Source organism: Oryza brachyantha, chromosome 1 (assembly GCF_000231095.2).
Source record: "Oryza brachyantha chromosome 1, ObraRS2, whole genome shotgun sequence".
In the NCBI taxonomy this organism is placed as follows: domain Eukaryota; kingdom Viridiplantae; phylum Streptophyta; class Magnoliopsida; order Poales; family Poaceae; genus Oryza; species Oryza brachyantha.
In genome coordinates, this window is record NC_023163.2 from 25842562 (window position 1) to 25863551 (window position 20990).

A 20990-nucleotide genomic window follows, 5' to 3' on the forward strand; every position below is an offset into this window, starting at 1 on the left:
CAAAAAATTTTTCAATCTAAACACAACCAGAGTATGCACTTTCGAGGGCCCAGCGCCTCTCTTGCTTCACATCGGTTAGTTTTTGCTGCATTTGCCATTGCATTACTGCAGCCCTGTGCCTACCTGCAGCTACGAATCATCAACCTGCAGCTCGTATATACAGAGCCAATTGAAGAGGTTTACCAGCCCAGTTGACCAATACCAACCGATCCTTGCCCGTTCCTCTTATCACCACCCGTTGTCGTTCCATCTAACAGCAAAGACAAAAGGAAAGAACCACCTAATACAGTATAGTCTTCTTCACTCTGCAAGAGCTTGGCTCCATAATTCCAAAACTCAATGCATGCATGCATGCACGCACAGCAGACAGCACAGCCTCCTCCTCGCCTGTGACCTGTCCCTACCTTCCCCACCACCTTCCTCCTCACCTCTCTCCGCCTCCGTCCCTACCACCTTCCTCAGCGCCCGGCCCTTTCCCGGCTAGCTCCGCCTCTCTTCCCGGCTTATATATACCGCCTCCCGCCCCGCACCACAACGCAACTCACCGTCCCTTGCTGCTGCTGCTCAAAGCGCATATATTCCCGGAGTAAATCACGAGCTGCGTCGAACTGCTAAGGTACTCCATCTCAGAGCAATTTTGTAACCAGACAGGATGTGCAACTCCAACGTGAAGTCCGCCGGCGGCGTCGCTCAGATCGACGGCCGCCCGGTCCTGCAGCCGGCGGGTAACCGCGTGGCGGCGCCTGAAGGTGCCCGGCCGCTCAAGAAGTCCCTGCAGAAGTCGCTCTCCATGCCGGCTTCGCTCGACAATGCTGCGGCTACAACCACCTGCACGGCCACGCCGGAGAACACCCGCGCAAGCGACTTCGCCCGCGCTGCGGCGGCGGCACTTCTACCACCACCTACTCCAGCTTCGGTCAATGCTAAGGCGACGAGGGTGGCTGGAGCCAAGGTGGCCAGCGCCAGGGCGGCGGCGACTGCTGCTGCCATGGGGAGCTTGGACAGGAGCAGGAAGCCCGCCAAGAAGGCCGGCGGCGCCGTGCTGCCGGTGGTGGCGTTCGCGGGGCTGGAGGCGTACGAGCCCGCCGGCAGCATCGCGGCGGCGCAGCGTGAGCACGCCGCGCTGGCGCAGGCGCAGCGCAAGATGCGGATCGCGCACTACGGCCGCACCGCGTCCTTCTCCCGGGTGGAGGGGAAAGTCAGCGCCACCGCAACGGGTACCGCCGAGCTCGTCACCGGGCACGACGAGAAGCGCTGCAGCTTCATCACTCCCTACTCAGGTGCGCGCGCACACGACAGAACATTAGTTACTGCGAAATTAACTCCAACTAATCCACTGCTGCCGCCGCTAACGTGTTCGTTTTTGTTCTCTCTTGTCATGTGCAGACCCCCTGTACGTCGCTTACCATGACGAGGAGTGGGGTGTGCCCGTGCACGACGACGGGTGAGTCGCCATTTCTTCTTCTTTGCGAACAATACAAGCATCATATCCGATTTGCTTAGCAACAGCTCTCCTCACATTTCGTGCCAACTGAAACGACTGCAGGTTGCTGTTCGAGATGCTCACGTTGTCCGGCGTGCAAGTCGGGGCGGACTGGACCTCCATCCTGAAGAGGAGACACGTCTACAGGTTCGGATCGAACAGAGCAACCCAATCTGCTAAAAATGGCGAATCCATTGATCGTGGCATTCGTGCTGATTTTGCGTTGCTGCTGCGCGTGATCACAAACAGGGAGGCATTCTCCGGTTTCGACGTGGATGCGGTCGCCAAGTACACGGAGAAGCAGATGGCGTCGCTAAGCGCGGAGTTCGGGCTGGATTTGGGCACCATCAGAGGCGCCGTCAACAACGCCTGCCGGATTACCGAGGTACTGTCACCTTCATGCGATCAAATCAACCATGATCTTTCTGAAACTTCTCATCTTAAACAAGAACACATTTCGTCCTATTTCCACCGACGTGTCATGTGCTCAAATCTGAATTTTTCTATAGATAGTTCAGATAGAGCCCATTCCCCTCAGCTTATATTTTGCATTTCCTTTCTAGTGTTTAATTTCCGGTTGATGAATAGACCGGATAGGACAGTACCAGAACTTGACAACCGAAACTTTACCAAAAAGATAAAGCAAGGTCAATGAATGAATGCTTGCGAAAGAAAGGTCAGTTAAGTGGAAGCGAAGCCTAACAGAATCCCTGACAGCTTACGCCCCCTCATGGTAGACAGCTCAATCAACAGCTGCAGTGGCCCTTTAAATGCCACTAGTAATTTGAAGAATCAAAGCAAAGTGCGTGGTGAAGTACGATACAACCAAAAAGAGCGAACACTTCCTTTAGCTAATTGACACTTCCTTTAGCCTGAAAGACAGAAAGAAGCTACTAGTACTTGCTGTTAACCTTTTGGCTAAAGCCTAGCTTCACGCCCTTACAAGGGGACACGGCTAATTAGCTGTCCGCAAATGTTCCATTTCGTCTTTGGTTGGCAAAGGGTGCTGCACACGACGCGTCGCTCCTGCACAGCGATTCCATATTCCTAAACGGGACTGTTAGACTGCCAATCAACTAACACCTAGCTTAAGTTCGTTCCGTATATACTATCAGCAAGTACACTGACCAGTGAGTATTAAATATTTGCTGCGTTTTGGTATGTATATGTACCTAGTACCAACTCACATTCTTGTATTCTACGTACAAGTAGTTGTTATATACTACTAGTAGTATATGGAGCGGGAGAATGGGGGAGAATCTAATGGTGTACTTGTGCCTGGCGATTCGATGAAACAGGTGAGGAAGGACTTCGGGACGTTCGGCAAATACGTGTGGGCGTTCGTAAACAACAAGCCGCTGTCGCCGAGCTACAAATACAGCCGGAAGATACCGGTGAAGACGTCCAAGTCGGAGTCGATCAGCAAGGACATGGTGCGGCGCGGCTTCCGGTTCGTCGGCCCCACCGTCATCCACTCGTTCATGCAGGCGGTCGGGCTCACCAACGACCACCTCGTCTCGTGCCCGCGCCACCGCGTCTGCTCCTCCTCCGCTTGACCGATCTGACCATCGCCGGCCAAACAGTTACCGGCCAGCTCCCCGAAAGAAGCAGAAGGAAAAGAAAGCAAGGAAAGAGAAAGTAGTAGTATACAGAACGGGTATTGATTTGCGAGTGTGTATGCGTGTGCTTGGTGTAGATTATTGTCCCTAATTAGGCAAGAAGCTTGATTGTCAAATACGTACGTATCACTTGGTGCCTGTGTCCCTTTTTTTTTCTCTCATGTCTCGATCGAGATAGAGACGGGGTGACGATCGATCATTAGCGATGTGGGCTACACACCCAAATCCCCAGAGCATGTGGCTTGATTAAAGCGAGAAGAGAGAGGCTCGCACAGGGAAGCAAGCAGGGGCAGACCATGTGCCGTCCCAGGCAAGCGCATGTGTAGGAGAGAGAGAGAGAGAGAGAGGGGGAGAAAAAGCCTGCGCATGTGAGTTGTGACGCTAGCTGCACCTCTTGCACTCGCTTGCTTGCTCGTCCGTTCACCCGTCCCCGCTGTGCGCGCAGATGGCAGGACGCGGGCGTCGCAGCGACGGACCCAGCCAGTGCACGCACCACACATTTACACGCCAACACAACACCTCCCTTCTCCGCTCCCCGGTCCGGGCAGCCACGTCCACTCGGTTACCCATTTCGGCCATTACTCCGCATGCGCTGTATCATAATGGTTTCCTCCGTTCCCTCACGAGCTCGCGACGACCGAGCTGGAAAATGAGAATACGGAATATATAAGCGTAACCAATGTATCGGCCGTCCAATAGCCCGTGAATCCGTTGGTGATTGTCTCACGAACTAGTAGCAGGTCTTCTATTGAATTATCTCTTCAACAAGAAGATGTAACCAACGTTGTGTTCCTCACGAACGTCTTTTAATAATTATGCTCTGGTGATCGATCATTCGACGACTATGTTAAGGCTACTTCCTAAATTTTTTTTCCAAAAACATCATATCGAATTTTCGGACAGCTAAATAGAGCATTAAATATATATAAACATTAAAACTAATTACATATTTATGGGAGAAATCGTGAGATGAATCTTTTGAGCATAACTAGTACGTGATTAGCCATAAGTGCTACAATACCTACATATGCTAATGATTGATTAATTAGGCTCAAAAGTTTCGTCTCACAGTTTCTTGGCAGAATAATTTATTTTATAATTAGACTACGTTTAATACTTCAAATGTGTGTCCGTATATCCGATGTGATATTTTGACAAAATTTTTTTTGCAAACTGAACAAGGGCTAAATGGAGAGAGGAACAAGTGTGTAGTTGTATCCACTCCAATATTTTATATTTAATGTCATTGACTGTCATACATCAAATCATTCATCTTATTTAAGTTTTCTATATAAATTTGTGAAAAATATAAGTTATTATAAAGTCAACTCGAAAATGAGGCATCAAGTTTACTCTAGAGACTAGAAATTACCATGTTAATAAAAAAGAGAAAGATCTAGGTCATTTAGGTCGTGGTGTGTTCAGAACTTCAGATTATATTAATAAATTTGTATATAAGATACAATTACATCTATAAAAATAGAAGATAAGACTTATATTTATATATGAAATCCAAAATTGTAGAATAGAACATAAGAACTATATATGAAATCCGAATCTTATAGACATATAAGTTAAGAGTTGTATATGAAACCAATTATATTTTTGATATAAAAAACAACACTTGAGAATTATATATTAAATCTAACTCTATGTAAAACTGCAAGGGGCAATCTTCTAGTTTACTTAATGAAAAAATAACTCGGAACAAAATAAATTATAACCGTGTAATGTTTTTTTAAGGAAACGAGTGATCAAATGTAGGTATAAAAGTAAACGGAATAAAAAAAATTCCGTGTGTGGTTGTTGTGCGAGTGATGTCATTTTCCCTCTATCTGCGTTCATCGGCTAAGAGTTTTCTTAATATTTTCCTCATTTTTACGCGCACGCTTATTGAACTACTTAGCAACAATATGTTTATTTTAAGTCTTTCTATTAAAGTTCATCTCACATTTTTTAAAATAGATTTTTAACGTTATAATAGATAATTATATCATTTATACCATTAAATATTTATTATAAACATCATAAAAATATCCCTATCATCTTTATATGCTCAAAAGAACACAGCCTTAGCTTTGGACTGATGTAGGTCGCATGCACGCTTGCGCTAGCTGTTTGGTGTGCACATCTCCGCGAGAATCTTGGCATGTGCTGGGCCTTTTTCTCCTTGGTATTGTACTGTTGCTGCTTCTTCGCTCTCCCTGGCCTTGCAGTTACAACCTTGTATTGTTTGTCATGCTGCATGAGCTAGCGTTGCCGTTGGCGGTGGTTCCGCGGTTCTCTTCACTCGATGGTTTTTATCATGATGGGAACAGCCTGTATGTGGTTTATTGGTAGTTAAGCCGGCCCATTACCTTGCAACTGACTAGCCTTGCCATGATTGTGCTCGGCGGTTATTGCTTGTCAAGTTGTCATGCTTTCTCACACATTGGCATGCATGGTGATGCTGCTGCTTCAGCCTTGCAGCCTATCTTTTTTTTCTGAGCATAAGCTAAAATTTAAATATTTAACTTTAAATTTGAAGTTAATTATGATGTTTTTATCCTATTTTATTTTTCAGACTTTGCTTATAGATCGATAAGAATACGTACATAAAAGATTCATAAATTATTTTCTATTTATAAATATGTTGTTAGACTTTTTCAATTAAAAAGCTAAAAAGATGAGACCGATCGTGTCTGGTGTTTCTCCTCTCACTCAATATGACTTGGCACCAAGACCATACAAATAAGTTTTCACTTATCACTAGGCCCATCGAGTTTGATCCGATCCGGTGCAGCTCAGGCCCACGGTGACTTCCCGCCACGATGTCAAGCTCCTCCTACGCTAACTAGGTGTTTGCCTTTTGCATTCATCTGTTTACGGGTACAACACAGATTAGCAAGTCAGTTCAGCGGCTGATACGAGGGCACGCGGGCAGCGGCTGATACATGCACCTCCCCGTCAATCTTCTTCAACAGTCCCAAGAGTATATGGCTCTCATCTTTTGCCTTTTCTTCTAAAAAGAGAAAACATGTTTTTACAAACAAAAATAATTTACGGGTAAAAGTGTCCATAGCGATTCAAAAACAAAAGTTATAAAATAAACCATGGTGAAAAAAATCACAAAAGCAAGTTCAAAGTTAAGTTTAAAAATTTAAATTTTGACTTATAAGCAATTATAACTGCGAAATGATGGGAATTATGAAGAACTACTGTAGTAGAACATGCCATCCCATGAATAGTATCCTTCTTCTCTCGTGATTTGAATCAAAGTAATGCAGCTAATACTCTGTTTATGCAACCTTTTGGGGGCAACAACATTTGCTTCAGGCCCTCTATCATGCTTGAATGTCCTTAACGTGCAAATTAATCTCCACTGCCATCCTAAAAAGGCACCAACTGATTAATCATCAGCAAAACTAACTATAGTTGTGAACAATCAATAATAACAGACAATTGCAGATATATTTCAAAGAGAAGCAATACTGTATATGCAACTATTTCACATTGTCACGTACAATGTTAATCTGGACCTGCTAATAGGTTTGCGTAGCATAAATATGTCTATTAAAACTTGTTAATCACGGAGATGCCATGCACAAAAAAATTGCAATGTACAACAGTGAAGTTAATAAGTAGCCAAATAGGCCGTATCCTTTAGATAAAAGATTATTTTTTTAAGCCCCGTGGGGGGTGTATAAAAGATTATTTGATTATTTAATAACTATGTATTGATATAAACGATAAAATAAACTACTAAAAAGTTATATACTTTTAAAATGTGATGTAATGAACTCTTATATACAACCATTTTGCAAAACACACAATGTCAACGTAAAAATCACAAACGCAGCCCTAATATTTTGATATTGCACTATCTCCATGCGTCTATTCGAAGTACTTGATCCCACCAAAACAACACAATAATGTGTCCAAATAATTCCAAAACTGAGATAAAAATTACCGATCTTTTACACTGATGGTCAGCAAACACCTACTATTGTTTTAGCAAACTGCAGATTTTGCTGCACTAGCCGCACCTGTTTCAGATCGGCTCCTGTGCAAGCTCGCATCAATCGGCTTCTATGCGCGTCACTTGACCTTGTAGCCCGCTCACCATTGACACTGTCCCTCTCTCATGTTGATCACACCACACGCATTAAGACGTTTTGCCGTGCAAAGGGCGCCGCTCGCAGCCTGACCCGTACAAGGCACACCCCAACAGGAGCAAATATGTATGGCAAATACCTCGTTTCAGATAAGAGGTCGGCAAATTAAATAGCCACCTGGCCAACTTGGGAGGGCCTGCCATCATGGACCTTCGAGTACGTGACGAGTGGGCGTGAGCTGTACTGGATTGAATTTAATTAGACGAGCCAGGTGATAAGTGAAAACTTACTTGTACGGTCCAAGTGCAAAGTGAGACTACTCAATATTGCTAGGGCAAAGTGAAACTCGATACAATGTACCATGTGCAAAGCGCAATTTACACATTATAAAACTACAGAATAAAAATCTTGTATAATAAATTTTACGATATAAGATTTTCTACCGTTACATATATTTGTATGAATACTAATAAATCTAGACATATATGTATACAATATATACAGATTAAAATATAGTTATAGCTAAAACGTCTTACATTATGATACAGATGGAGTACAAGTTTACAGCTCAACTATTGTCTTTTATACAAGTTATAATTTTGAGATAAAAATAATATTAACTATATACTTTTGCTATACAATGCCGTAAATTTATAGTCTCAGGATAAACACATTTAAATTTGTAGTTTTGTTATGGTTTAATCATGTATAGTTTTGTGAAGCTATTTCCTCTTGACTTTTGGTTCTATTTATGTCTTATTCAATATATATATATATATAATTATTGTTTATTTTATTATCACTAAAGATATTTTAAGCATAAACTATAATTTTACATATTTAAAAACTTTAAGTAAGATGGATGACAGTAGATTAAAGTCATCTATGTTAAATAGAAGAAAAGGAGGGAGCACTCGAACTAGGTGACGTCGGCTGTAAATGCGTCCGAGTACCCACCTCGCATAGTCGCATTGCACGCGGCACGCTTGCACCAATCCGCTTCCAGCAAGTCCCCACCTGCCAGATCGGAAACGCCAATCAACGCACCGCACCATCGGGCAAAAGGAAAAAAAAAAAAGAAAGGAAAAGGAAAAGGAAAACGCAAGATCATTCCCCCGATCACCAACCGACGGGAACCCGCACTCGCTAACTCCGGCCGCCGACGCCTCAGCCGGCGACGCAGAGGAGAGAGAAGGATCCGCGCCGCCGCGATGGGCCGCAAGCGCGCGCTCCTGGTGGGCATCAACTACCCCGGCACCAAGGCGGAGCTCAGGGGCTGCCACAACGATGTGGACCGCATGCACCGCTGCCTCGTCGACCGCTTCGACTTCGACGAGGACGACATCCGCGTCCTCGTCGACCGCGATTCCTCCGGGACGCAGCCCACAGGCGCCAACATCCGCCGCGCGATGGCACGGCTCGTCGGGGACGCGCGCCCCGGGGACTTCCTCTTCTTCCACTACAGCGGCCACGGCACCAGGCTGCCGGCCGAGACAGGGCAGGACGACGACACCGGCTATGACGAGTGCATCGTTCCCAGCGACATGAATCTTATCACAGGTGCGATCGGGGATTCACCTGCTGTTCTTTTTCATCCTTCATACTACCGATACAACCGATTAACACCTGCCTTCAGATGTGAACAACAAGCGGGGAAGAGGCAGGTCAACGCCGATCTAATTCAGGATTGGTTACGTGCAGTCTAAATAATCGATGATTCCATTAGATTGTCTTAACAATTTATGATTTTAGAGCCTATGCTTTAGATTGACTAGATAATTCGATCAGCTTTGTTGGGGGTACAGAGAGTTCATTACTCAGGTAGTGTTGATTTATAGCTTATGCTTAAGACTGATTAGTCTTCTTTCGGTTCTTCCCTATTGACTGGTCGACTAAGATGATGTGCCTATCCTTAAGAGTCCGATTATGTGGATATGACCCAGAAAAAGTTTGGATATCTTTTATACCCTGTTGTCTGGACTGAGATGATTTCAACATGCAGCTTAACTGCTAATACTTTTGGGACAAGAGGGGCAGAAACTTTTTAAAATAAATACAGACCATTTATTTTTCAAGCATCTGGTTTTTTCTTCATAATTTTGGGACCATTTGATTATCAACATCTAATACTCTCTCCATAACAAAGCATAGCTACCTAGTAAAGAATTGGACAGTACCTAGTTCAACACATCTGGATACTCCCTCCCTGTTCGAAGATATAGGTACCTAGTACAGGATTAAACTCTTGCTAGTTCAGTAAATCTGGATCATTGAACTACAGCGTGTCCAATCTTACATTTTGGGACTGGGAGAGAGTACCTCCGAGGTACATTTTTAAGGTGAAGCAAAGAATGTTTTTACCTAAAATGAAAAATTGTACTTTGGAATATGAAACAAAAATAACCTAATACATCTTGCAACTTAGGGGATGTTGTTGTCTGAAATTTCCTTCTTCGTATAAATGGTAGTTTTCCCTATCAGTATGAGGCAATTCCATTCATGTTTAAGTAAACGTTGTTATCACATATACCAGATTTGTTATCCATTCATGAAGAAATGTTTTGACCAGATTCTAGTTTATTTCAGATTTATTCTATTTTCTAGTAAATAGCCTGTTGCTCTCTGTTTGGATGATGATTTCCTTCTGCAAACTTAGCCTTTTCCATCCATAGTCCTGCTTATGATCAAAACAAAAACTCACATATCAAGTCAAATACAAACAAAGTTTAACTTATTCCTTGGTTGTTGCTACCTGTCACCTGCAGATCAAGATTTCAGAGAACTTGTGCAAAAGGTTCCCAATGGTTGCTTATTTACCATCGTCTCTGATTCATGCCACAGTGGTGGCCTATTGGACAAAGCCAAGGAGCAGATAGGTAATAGTACCAAGCAGAATCAAACCCAGTCGCGTGAACGTGAAGAACAATCTGATTCTGGCAGTGGTTTCAGGTCATTTCTCAAAGGGACTGTTAGGGATGTGTTTGAGTCTAAGGGAGTACACCTCCCTCCTAGTCGCCATAGCCAGAGCCACTATGGAGGTGATGGCCAGGATGAGACATATGCTCAACCAACTGATGGCCACACTAAAAACAGGTCGCTGCCACTTTCAACTCTTATTGAGATGCTTAAGGAGAAAACTGGGAAGGATGACATTGATGTGGGCTCAATTCGTATGACATTGTTCAACATCTTTGGAGATGATGCTAGCCCAAAGGTGAAAAAATTCATGAAAGTCATGCTTGGGAAATTCCAGGAAGGTCAGTCAGGCGAGCAGGGCGGTCTCATGGGAATGGTTGGTTCCCTGGCTCAAGAGTTTCTGAAGGTTAAGCTTGAAGGCAATGAGGAAGAAACTTTCAAGCCAGCGATAGAACAAGAGGTTAACAGTGTTGACGAGGTGTATGCTGGGACTAAGACATGGGCACCTAACAATGGCATTCTGATTAGTGGGTGCCAAAGTAATCAAACATCAGCTGATGCAACCACACCGCAGGGTTCTTCATATGGTGCCCTCAGCAATGCTATCCAGACCATTCTTGCAGAAAAGCGCGGAGATGTGTCAAACAAGGACCTTGTGATAAAAGCACGGGAGTTGCTGGCTAAGCAAGGATACACTCAGCAGCCTGGGCTTTACTGCAGCGATGAGCATGTTCATGTGTCTTTTATATGCTGAAACATGTATTATTATACTTGATTGTTTTCTTATTTCCTTTGGTGTTGAGCTGTTCATGAGAGATTGAAGCTTCCCCTGGGATGATGATGCTACGTGTCTATGACTGTATTGTTTAAACGCTATGTTTTGGTGTGGGCCATCTGAATACGGAAATAAGCTTGTGAGGAAACATTTATACATAATATCGTATCTATATATACACGTTTTGTCCTTGAGATTTGTCCAATCTATAGTATTTCCTATTATTCTTGTTACAGATACTTGGTACTCATATCTCATTGAGTTGGTTTGACGGTTCTCTGGTGATACCTATAGACTAATAGACCTATAGTTTGCTTGTCTACTTTGAGCTCTGTTCCTGCTTTTGACATATTGTTTTCTTTTGGTCTTCGTTGTATTGTATGAGAATCTAAGGTAGAATAATCAATCTTGTATTTTAAGTTTCTCTCAATGCTTAGGTTCCTAATATTTCATCTGTTCATCCAAATCTGCTGAACTCTTCCGGTTCAAAACCGTCCTTGCACGGTTGCACCCATCGGTAAATCCTTAACTGGTGAGACGTAAAAAAAAACTCTCTGATGCCTCATGTCGCACAAAAAGAATTATTTTTTTTGTACATACGAGATTTTGTGGAGAAATGTGATAAAATATGTATATAAATGAGAATTTATGGAGAAATGTGATCATATAGTATTAGGTATGAAAAACAGTCAGAAATGGTCAGAAAACTATTTCTCACATTTCCATTTTTTTTTGTTCGGAAACAAAAACGGAACAGTAGAGATGGAAACGAAAACGATATCAGTATTGTCGGAATTCCAAAATTAAACCACCGGTACGAAAATATATCAATATCAGTCGGTAGACGAAAATACATGTCGAAAATAACGATATATATATAGCATAATCAGTATAAAAATAGATACATAACAGTACCACTTCATACTCACATCATATTAATAATAACATATTAAGTATATATAACGAGAAAGTAATTGTTGTTTAGGATTGGTGAGTTAGATGGGTTGTGTGACTGTGACTATGAGGCTTGCCGCTAGGGGTTTTTTGGGCTTCCGAATTTTTTTTTGATAATTTTCGAAAATTTCTGATCGAATACAGAATTCCGACAAAACGGTCAGAAAAAAATACGTTATCGTTTCCATTACCCTTTTCCAAGAATTTCCGTTACCGGCTAAAACTGTTGGGAAAACAGTTAAAAATTTCATATTATTTGGGAAAACCGTTTTTAACCATATACAATACACTACGACCAAGTTGTTTAACCGTTCTTCTCATACTATATTACCTCATTTTTCATACCCACGTTTTTAACTGCTAAATGGTGATTTTTAAAAAATATATACAAAAAATTGCTTTAAAAATTATACCAAATTATGTTTCAAGTTTTCAGCTAATAATTAATTAATCATGTGTTATTCCGCTGTTGTGTTTTCGCGTAAGTTCCCACCCCAACTAATGGACACGGCCTACAAATATTAGCAGGTACTAGAAGGTATCGACATGTACCAAAATTGTAGGTACTAGAAGGTACTAAACTTTACACTAAAATTTCGGTACCTACTCAAAAATTGTAAAATTGCTCTTTGCGTAAACATACTTTGGCGTGGTCATACGGAGGACGTGCTGGAACTTTCTCCACTTCATGCCCGCATTTTTATCCTCTTTTACATAAAAGAACATATAGGTGCGACACAAATCATCCTCCCCCACTTTATTTCTGAAGTAGCCGGATATATCATTGCTAGGAAGCATAAGAGAACAAATTCTGTGAAACATAAAGGAAGCAGATCAAGCAGGACACCACCAGTTCACCACACAGCCACATCGAACACAAGCATGTCTACGTGACCATGTGCAAGCAGAACGAACGTACGTACGCCTTGGGGGCCTTGGGGAGACGGAGAGATCAGGGATCAGGGCTCGCCGGCGGCGGCCTGGCAGCAGTCCGGGTGGTAGAGGCAGCACGACGGCACCGACTCCACCGCCACAGGCCGTCCCTGCGCCGTCGACGACGCCGCCATCACCACGAGCAGGCAGACCTGCACGACGAAGAAAACCACCACCGCGCGGAGGTTACCGGTCGACATGGCCTCTACCGCCCCGGACCTAGGTGTGATCTGATTCTTCCACGGAATCCCTGGTGTGTGTAAGGTGTTCCTATATCATTCTTCTATGGCAGTGGTTTTATATGGGCCAGGTTGGTTTGCTATCTTACCAAAAATATGTCCTACCAAAATCAATGACCAATCTATTTATCTATAAAAATCAACCTAAATGACATTCTGAATTTAAGATTCCCCATATAAAACAATCGTTACAAATCCCCCCATTTTAATTTGGTTTTAAATTGGCTCCTTTTCGACACATGATATATCTCTTAGTTGACTGGTATTGATACTTTCTTCGTAAGCCTCCGTGTAAGTATGAGAGTTAAGTTGTGGCTGCCTCATTGCACATGTCGCCCCAAGCCCATCTTTTTCTCGGCGACACAATATCACACTAAGGCTGCATTTGGCACTTCATCTCCTAATCCCATATTCCCTCGTTTTTCGCGCGTGCTTTTTCCGAACTGCTAAACAATGTATTTTTTCAAGAATTTTCTATAAGAAAGTTGCTTTAAAAATCATATTAATCTATTTCATATTTTTTAATAATTAATAATTAACTAATCATGTACTAATCTATTACTACTTTTTTCGTGCCGAATGTGGTCTAAGGCTATCTTTCTAACCTTGAATCTACCGAAAGAACAAACCTTCATTAGGCCCATGAGACATGTGCAAGACTACTCATCTTCTAATGACTATAATGTGAAAACTTGTGATAACAATACGAAGATATGTCAAGAGCATGTTATTGAGCTTTGGGTTGTGTGAGCTCCAAGAACATTTCGACCAATAAATACGCCAGATCATATAGCATGTATGGAAAGGGTAATAAATAAAAACAATGTGAATTAAGAGGGGAGTTTATAACACATCGTTTGTAGGGAATCTCAAACTTAGAGTATTATTTGGGGTGATTTTTGCAATTTTCTCATCTATCTATTTGGGGTGCTTTTTGCAATTTTCTCATATCTATCTATCTATCTATGGCCGCGTTCGTCTCTCTCCCTTAGTTAACTTATACCCCTCGTTTTCCGCGCGCACGCTTTCCAAACTGCTAAATGGTACTGTATTTTTTGCAAAAATTTTCTATAGAAAAGTTATTTTAAAAAATCATATTAATCTATTTTATATTTTTTTATATACTAATCTATTACTACGTTTTCCGTGCCGGGGTAAAGTTAACTTACCCACGCACCAACGAACGCGGCCTATCTATCTATCTATCTATCTATACAACTTTGAAAGTATGCACTATATTCACTTTGAGACTACAAACTTCTATATTAATCGGAAAAAAAAAAAGAAAAGAAGAGTGTTCAAGTAAAATCACAGATTAAAATATTCAAAATATGGATTATACAAACTGGTAAAGTTATAAAAGAGTCCATATGGAACATAATAAGGACTGTAATTTCAGTGTTTTGTTTCAGATAGCTAAGAACACATATATAAATGTTTTATTCATAATTTTTTCATTTAAAATATGTTGTTTCGCTTATTTATTAAATAAGACAAAAGATGAGCACTGTCATCTCTTTAAGCGATTTGTACTCATGTCTTCCATAAAGTTAAAGTAAGAAACAAACAACAAAGTGAAAACAAGATAAGTACGAATACAATATCAAACAAGAGTCTCCTCCCGTTTTATTTTAGAGCAATTTTATAGTTCTTAAGAAGGTATCAACAAGTATCAAAATTTTATAGTACCTCACAGTACCTACTTAAGAACGGTAAAATTTCTCTTTATTTTATAACTACTGAACTACAACACGATGAACATTGCAATTGTAATACTATATACACATCCATAAAACATAGCAGAAGCAGATCGGAGGAACAACACTGGCTTTAATTAGTTGCATACTTGCATGCTCTATCATAGGCATTTGTACTAGATCATTGGATGAGATTGTAGTCGAAGGCCCCAAAGAGATCGAGCAATGCTCCATGAATGTGTCATGGATCGGGCTGGGTGGCCATGGCGGCGCTTGCGGCAGCGCAACACTCGGGGAACCGGGGGCAGCAGGTGGCAGCCGGGTGCAACAGGGTCACAGACCTACCACCATGCACTGTCCATGGCGCCGCCTGCAGCATCGCAAGCAGGCAGACCTGCGCGACGAGGAGGGCCACGGAGACGCGAAGGTTGCCGGTCCACATGGGCCTCGAATCCTCGATCGGCAATGAGCAAGAACACACCACTAATTCTTCCGCAGGTACGTACCTCCCGTCTTGTTAAAGCAAAGCTTGTTTCTGATTTATATGCAGCAGAGATCATGGCAACCGGATCAACATGGGCGGTTTTTTTTGGGGTAGAGGATGATTATCCAAATACGACCATTAACAATCCTATCCAGCTCATATTTTTAAACCCATGATTGATTGATTCCATATCAAACCAAATAATTTATTATCATCCAAATCTGACCATTATAATCCAGCTCATATTTTTTAATCAACGATTAATTCATTATGATGTCCACATTCATCTGTATGTAAAAATATGTCCGTATCCATCCGTATTAAAACATATTTAAGGCGATGCATATCCATGCGAACAAGATAGCTTTGTTGCCCAGTTAACCTGGCTAGGGTGACTGTAACGCCTCAGTTTTTTTGGTAATTATAAACCATTCTAATTAAAAACATATTTTTCAAATTTTGGTTCTTTGTGTGGAATCAAGGGCCCAGTGCCAAAAGATCTCCCTCCTCGAAAAGTCCTCCAGTCATAAATTCCTACCAAAATTCATTTTCTAGAATTCAAATTTTATAATTAAAAAAAATCCTCCAAAGTCCTTCATAATTTTTTGTTGTACCGAATCCTCTCCTCCTGAGATCCAAATTTCTTTAAAACACTCTTGTAAATCCTGGTTAAAATTCAAAACTCAATTTTCCCTTGAAGGCTATCTTACCCTTTTCCTCAAATTCAATCCAAACCCTCGAGGTTCCTCTCAAATCACCACAAATACCCCCTGCCACAAAACCCTAATTTTCAATGATTCCAAATCCCCTTCTTAAATTAAAAACAAAGTTTAACCCATTAACATTTTCCCTCCATCCACTTTGAAAAATTACTAAAATCCACTATTTAATTGTGCCACCCCTTTCTCTTTTTCTCTACTCGACCCACTCGACTTCCCTTCCCTACTCAGCCCAACCACCTTGGCCTTCTGTCTTTCTTCTCTCCCGCGCTAGACTGGCCCAGCCTGCTCATCCATCACCCATGCATAGCCGCACGGCCCGTGGCCCTCTCATGCACACCGCTTCACCCTTTCTTACTAATAAGATGACCTCACCTAGTAGCTACACGATGGACGCCAATTAGACAACTTGTGTGTAGTCTTTCCCTTCCTATCTTTCTTTATCTCATGTTCGTCCTACTCTCGCTCAAAGGACCACAAAGAGCACATCCAATGATTGTCACTTGTCTGACAATCATGTCCCATCAGCCATCACCGCCATAGCCATGCTAGCCTCCTCGCCATTGGATCTGCCTCCCACACCATCTCCACCATCCCTATGCCGCACAACGTCACCCTACATCTGGTTATATTTGCGGTCTTCATAAGAAATAACTAAACATCTAGTCGTGCCACCGAAGTCAAAAGGTGCACATATTGATTTGCCACTCCATCATATAACTAGAGATGCACCCTCTCTGGTGTCATTGCAGACGGTGCTAGGGCAGGGTGTGATAGTGACTAATGCTAGGTTTTAGGGGTATCTGGTCATCCCCATACTACGTAACTTCTATCTCTTGCAATCTTGCACAATCTACCTATATCTTGCAACTTAAGCTACCTATCTCTTGCCAACTTTGGTCACCATTGATCGCTTGGGCATCTACTTATTAGTGTAAATGTAATCACGGCAGAAAAACATTAATAGTCTTTGTTGTTTAACATATACTATCGCCTAATTTTTAAAATTTTCAACGAAGAAAACTCTTTATCTCTTCCTTGCTACAAAGAAAAAGGAAAAGAAAATAATATACAATTAAAATTGGAAAGTGTAATTGTATTGCTTAGTGAGCAACAGTGTAAATTGGATGGTACATACTACTGAAGTGAATAGTTAAAAGGGCACTTTTAATCTTGTTCTTAACCAGAAATTCGTAACATACACAGCTTCATGAGGAATATCCAGGTGTGTATTCCTTAAAAGTTCTTCAAAATTAGAGTACACATCGCAAGAGTTTAAATCATGTTATCTATAAATAGTATACACATGTAGGCCGCTTTCATTCGTAGTTTCGATATTCGGCGTGAAAAAGTACGTGATTAATTAATTATTGTTATTAAAGATTTGAAAAATATATTAATATAATTATAAAACAACTTTTTATAGAAAATTTTCGTAAAAATACACCGTTTAATAATTTGGAAAGCGTACGCAAAAATCAAGGGAATCTGGTTTAGGGGGAGAAGAACATGGCCGTAGTTTCATTTTGAATAGGTATATTTAGTAAGGGCACGAATTTATTGCTGTTATCGGTCTCTTTTAGTGGCGTGTGACTGTGTGTATGTTATGTCTTATGACATAGTCTTTTTTTTATTTTATTCTGTTGACTTTTACATCCACGTTTGATCATTATTTGTCTTATTCAGAAAATTTATATAATTTTTAATTATTTTGTTATGATTTGATTTATTATTATATAAACTTTAAGCATGACTTATAGTTTTGCATATTTGGATAAAATTTTTAAATAAAACAAATGGTCAAATCTAAATCCAAATGTCAATAACACCAAATAAAAACGGAGTATATACGTACGAACAGATGGCTTGAAATCCTGATAAAGATCTCCTCCCATTTTATTTGATCATACTCAACTACAATACGATCAACTTTTTTAACTTACACCATATAAAAAGTAGTAGAAGTACACGGAAAAAACAACACAGGCTTCAGTTGCTTGCTCCGTCATTTCATTGGTACTACTAGATATCGGAGGAGATTACCGGAGGCCACAAGACAGCATCAATGCACCATGAACTTGGTCATGGCTTGGGCTTGGTGGCCATGGCGGTGGCGCCGATGCCACCACAACACTTGGGGATGTAGGGGCAGCAGTCAAACGGGTACACCGCGGCTGCAGACCTGCCGGCATCCACTGCCCATGGCGCCGCCAGCATCCCGAGCAGGAAGACCTGCACGACAAAGAAGACCACGAACACACGAAGGTTGGCGGTCAACATGGCCTTACTCGATCAGTACTGAGCAAGAACGCCACTATTTCTTCCACCGGTACCTCTCCTCTTGTCAAAGCTATGTTTGCTTCTGATTTATATGCAACAGGGATCATGCATGGCATGATCAGTACTTACATATGCAGTTTTTGGAAGGGATGATTACCCAAATCTGACCATTAATAACCCAGCTCATATTTTTAAACCCATCACTGATTCATTTGGAACCCAAGAATAGATGATTATACATATCTGACCATTAATAATCCAGCTCATATTCTTAAACCAATGGTTGATTCGTTTCATACTGAACACAAATTCAATATGATGTCCATATTCATGCGTATCAAAACACATTAAAGACGTGCATATCCATATGAACAAGACAGTAAATATGGTTAAGGTGATTCATAGCAAATTTTAGGGTGTATACGGCCGATCCCATACACCCATACAGTCTAACCCTTGCTTAAATTCTATGTAGGATCGCAACAGAGTAAAACACCTACCAGAGGGGGTGAATGGTAGCTAGATCAAAAACCCAAATCTTTTCGCGAAAATAAAAGATTACCTTCACAAAAGCCTTACCGAAGCGTCCGGTCGCATTGCGTTTATACCACCGGTCAGACCGCTCGCATAACCTCGATAAGACCACCATTATGTGGCCGGTCAGACTGCCAGCCTACCTACGGTTAGACCGTCGGGACCCTGGAAAAATGCCGGTCGACAACGCTTCAAGATGTAGATTGAATCTCTTGACTTTTATTGATCAACCAATGTTTACAAAGTGCATAGAAAGCACTATTAACAAAAACTTTCGATCTAATATTGAAATAGAGTCGAAACCCTAATTTTCTCTTTTAAACGGCACCAAAAAGCTCACCGGGGGCATACCCCTCGGTACCTATTTATAACCTCGACGTGGCCATGCAAAGTCCACGTATCTAGCACAAATTAGGACTCCCAATCTCATGAGAAACCAATCCTTATCCGTAACAAACCATATCTCTATCTCTAATACAACAAATCTTCTCAAATCCGGATTCTATCTGAATTCAACTCCATATCCCATACACACATAATATCTCTATCGTGTGCCATATGGAATCTTCATCAACCACGTGCATTGAACTCTAGCCTAAGTATCTCGTATGATATCTTGACCACCGGACGTCATCTTATCTTCAAGTTAACTCCTGATCCATCACCGGTATACTCTCCCGAGGCATCAAGTCACCTACACATGAATCAAACAAAAAAACTATATTCCGAGACCTACCTATCTAGTATCATTCATTTTTCACTCTCCTTCCCGCTTCCCACCCAACTCCCGCCAATGCCGTCGGCAGCGGCTCCCACCTCCCTCACCTCGGCCCGCAGGGTCGTAGCCGCCGCCACCGTGCCGCTCCCCCGCTCTGGCGTGGCCGCTACGTGCCCGCCGGTGCGGTCGCTTGGCTTCGTGGCCCACGGGACCGACCCCCGACGGGTGACCCACATCGCGTCGCGGCGTGGGACGCGCGCTGTGGCGACAATGGCGAAGAAGAGCATGGGCGCCCTTGCAGCCGCGGACCTCGAGGAGAAGCGCGTGCTCGTGCGCGCCGACCTCAATGTGCCCCTCGACGACAGCTAGAACATCACCGATGACACCCGAGTCCAAGCCGCCATCCCCACCATCAAGCACCTCATTGCCAACGGGGCCAAGGTCATCCTTTGCAGTCACTTGGTAAGACTCGTCATGACACCATCGCAAAAATGAATAGTTTGGTGCTCCTTCTTACCTGGGCATCACCAATGTTTACTACCTATACCTACTTTCTGAATAAGGGTGGATCCTGCGTCAGTGGATATTAGTTGTTGTTGTAGCCACAATGGTTGGACCCCACCATCACTAGCTTGAGAGAGAAAGATGAGAGAAATTATTTGTTTATTCCTTATGACTAGGTAGTAATCATATTACTTGGTATTAGCTACTTACTACTCTTACAATATATGAGTAGTATTTTATTTCTTACTACCTACTTTAGATGTACATTGTGGATGTCCAAGGTGATAAGAGGTAAGGATGAATCCTAGCCTTTGAATGTTAGTACTTCATGACCTCTTAATTACTACTTACCAGGATATACTGGAAGCTTTTCAGAAATTCATTTGAAAAACAAACTCTCCACCCAATTTTGATTGTTGACAATCTAAACTTTCATTTGGCCATTGGATCGTTCTTTAGGTTGTTGCAGCTTCTGCAATTCCTGATGGATGGATGGGACTGGATTTTGGCCCAGATTCAGTTGCTGCATTCAGTTCTGCCTTGGAAACTACTTAGACAGTCATTTGGAATGGACCCATGGGAGTTTTGGAATTTGAAAAATTTGCAGTGGGAACTGAGGTAATGTGTCACTAAAGGCATTTTTGCAGTTGCATGATAAGGAAAATGATCTTAAACTCTCTTCTTCAGGCAATTGCAAAGAAGCTGGCAGAGCTAAGTGGCAAGGGTGTCACAACTATAATTGGAGGTGGAGACTCTGTTGCAGCTGTTGAGAAGGTTGGAGTTGACGATGTTATGAGCCATATTTCAACCGGAGGTGGTGCAAGTTTGGAATTATTGGAAGGAAAGGAACTTCCAGGAGTATCAGCATTGGATGAAGCTTAGAGCCTGCGGTGCCATATACAGTATTATCCAAAATTTCATTGTACTGTCTCCATATGTAGCTCCGTGCCATTGTCAGGCTGTAGTAAATACTTAGTCTTTTGCTTCTGTTTTTTCATATAAGCCAAAATTTGAATATTCCTCCTTAACTTCTTTTAAAGT

The 20990-nt window shown here is 42.0% G+C and overlaps 2 protein-coding genes and 1 pseudogene across 2 annotated transcripts; all 3 read left to right on the forward strand.

Annotated features, from left to right (window-relative positions):
- Positions 1-537: 537 nt before the first annotated feature.
- Positions 538-3218, forward strand: LOC102709508. The gene is made up of 5 exons (XM_006644781.3): positions 538-1280; positions 1387-1444; positions 1547-1630; positions 1733-1868; positions 2782-3218. The coding sequence occupies exons 1-5, from the start codon at positions 653-655 to the stop codon at positions 3037-3039; spliced, it is 1164 nt and encodes a 387-aa protein (XP_006644844.2). The 5' UTR covers positions 538-652; the 3' UTR covers positions 3040-3218.
- A 5019-nt stretch (positions 3219-8237) lies between these two features.
- LOC102709787 (metacaspase-4-like) lies at positions 8238-11092 on the forward strand. The gene is made up of 2 exons (XM_006644782.3): positions 8238-8756; positions 9962-11092. The coding sequence occupies exons 1-2, from the start codon at positions 8408-8410 to the stop codon at positions 10864-10866; spliced, it is 1254 nt and encodes a 417-aa protein (XP_006644845.2). The 5' UTR covers positions 8238-8407; the 3' UTR covers positions 10867-11092.
- An 8623-nt stretch (positions 11093-19715) lies between these two features.
- Positions 19716-20891, forward strand: LOC121055671 (annotated as a pseudogene).
- Positions 20892-20990: the final 99 nt, after the last annotated feature.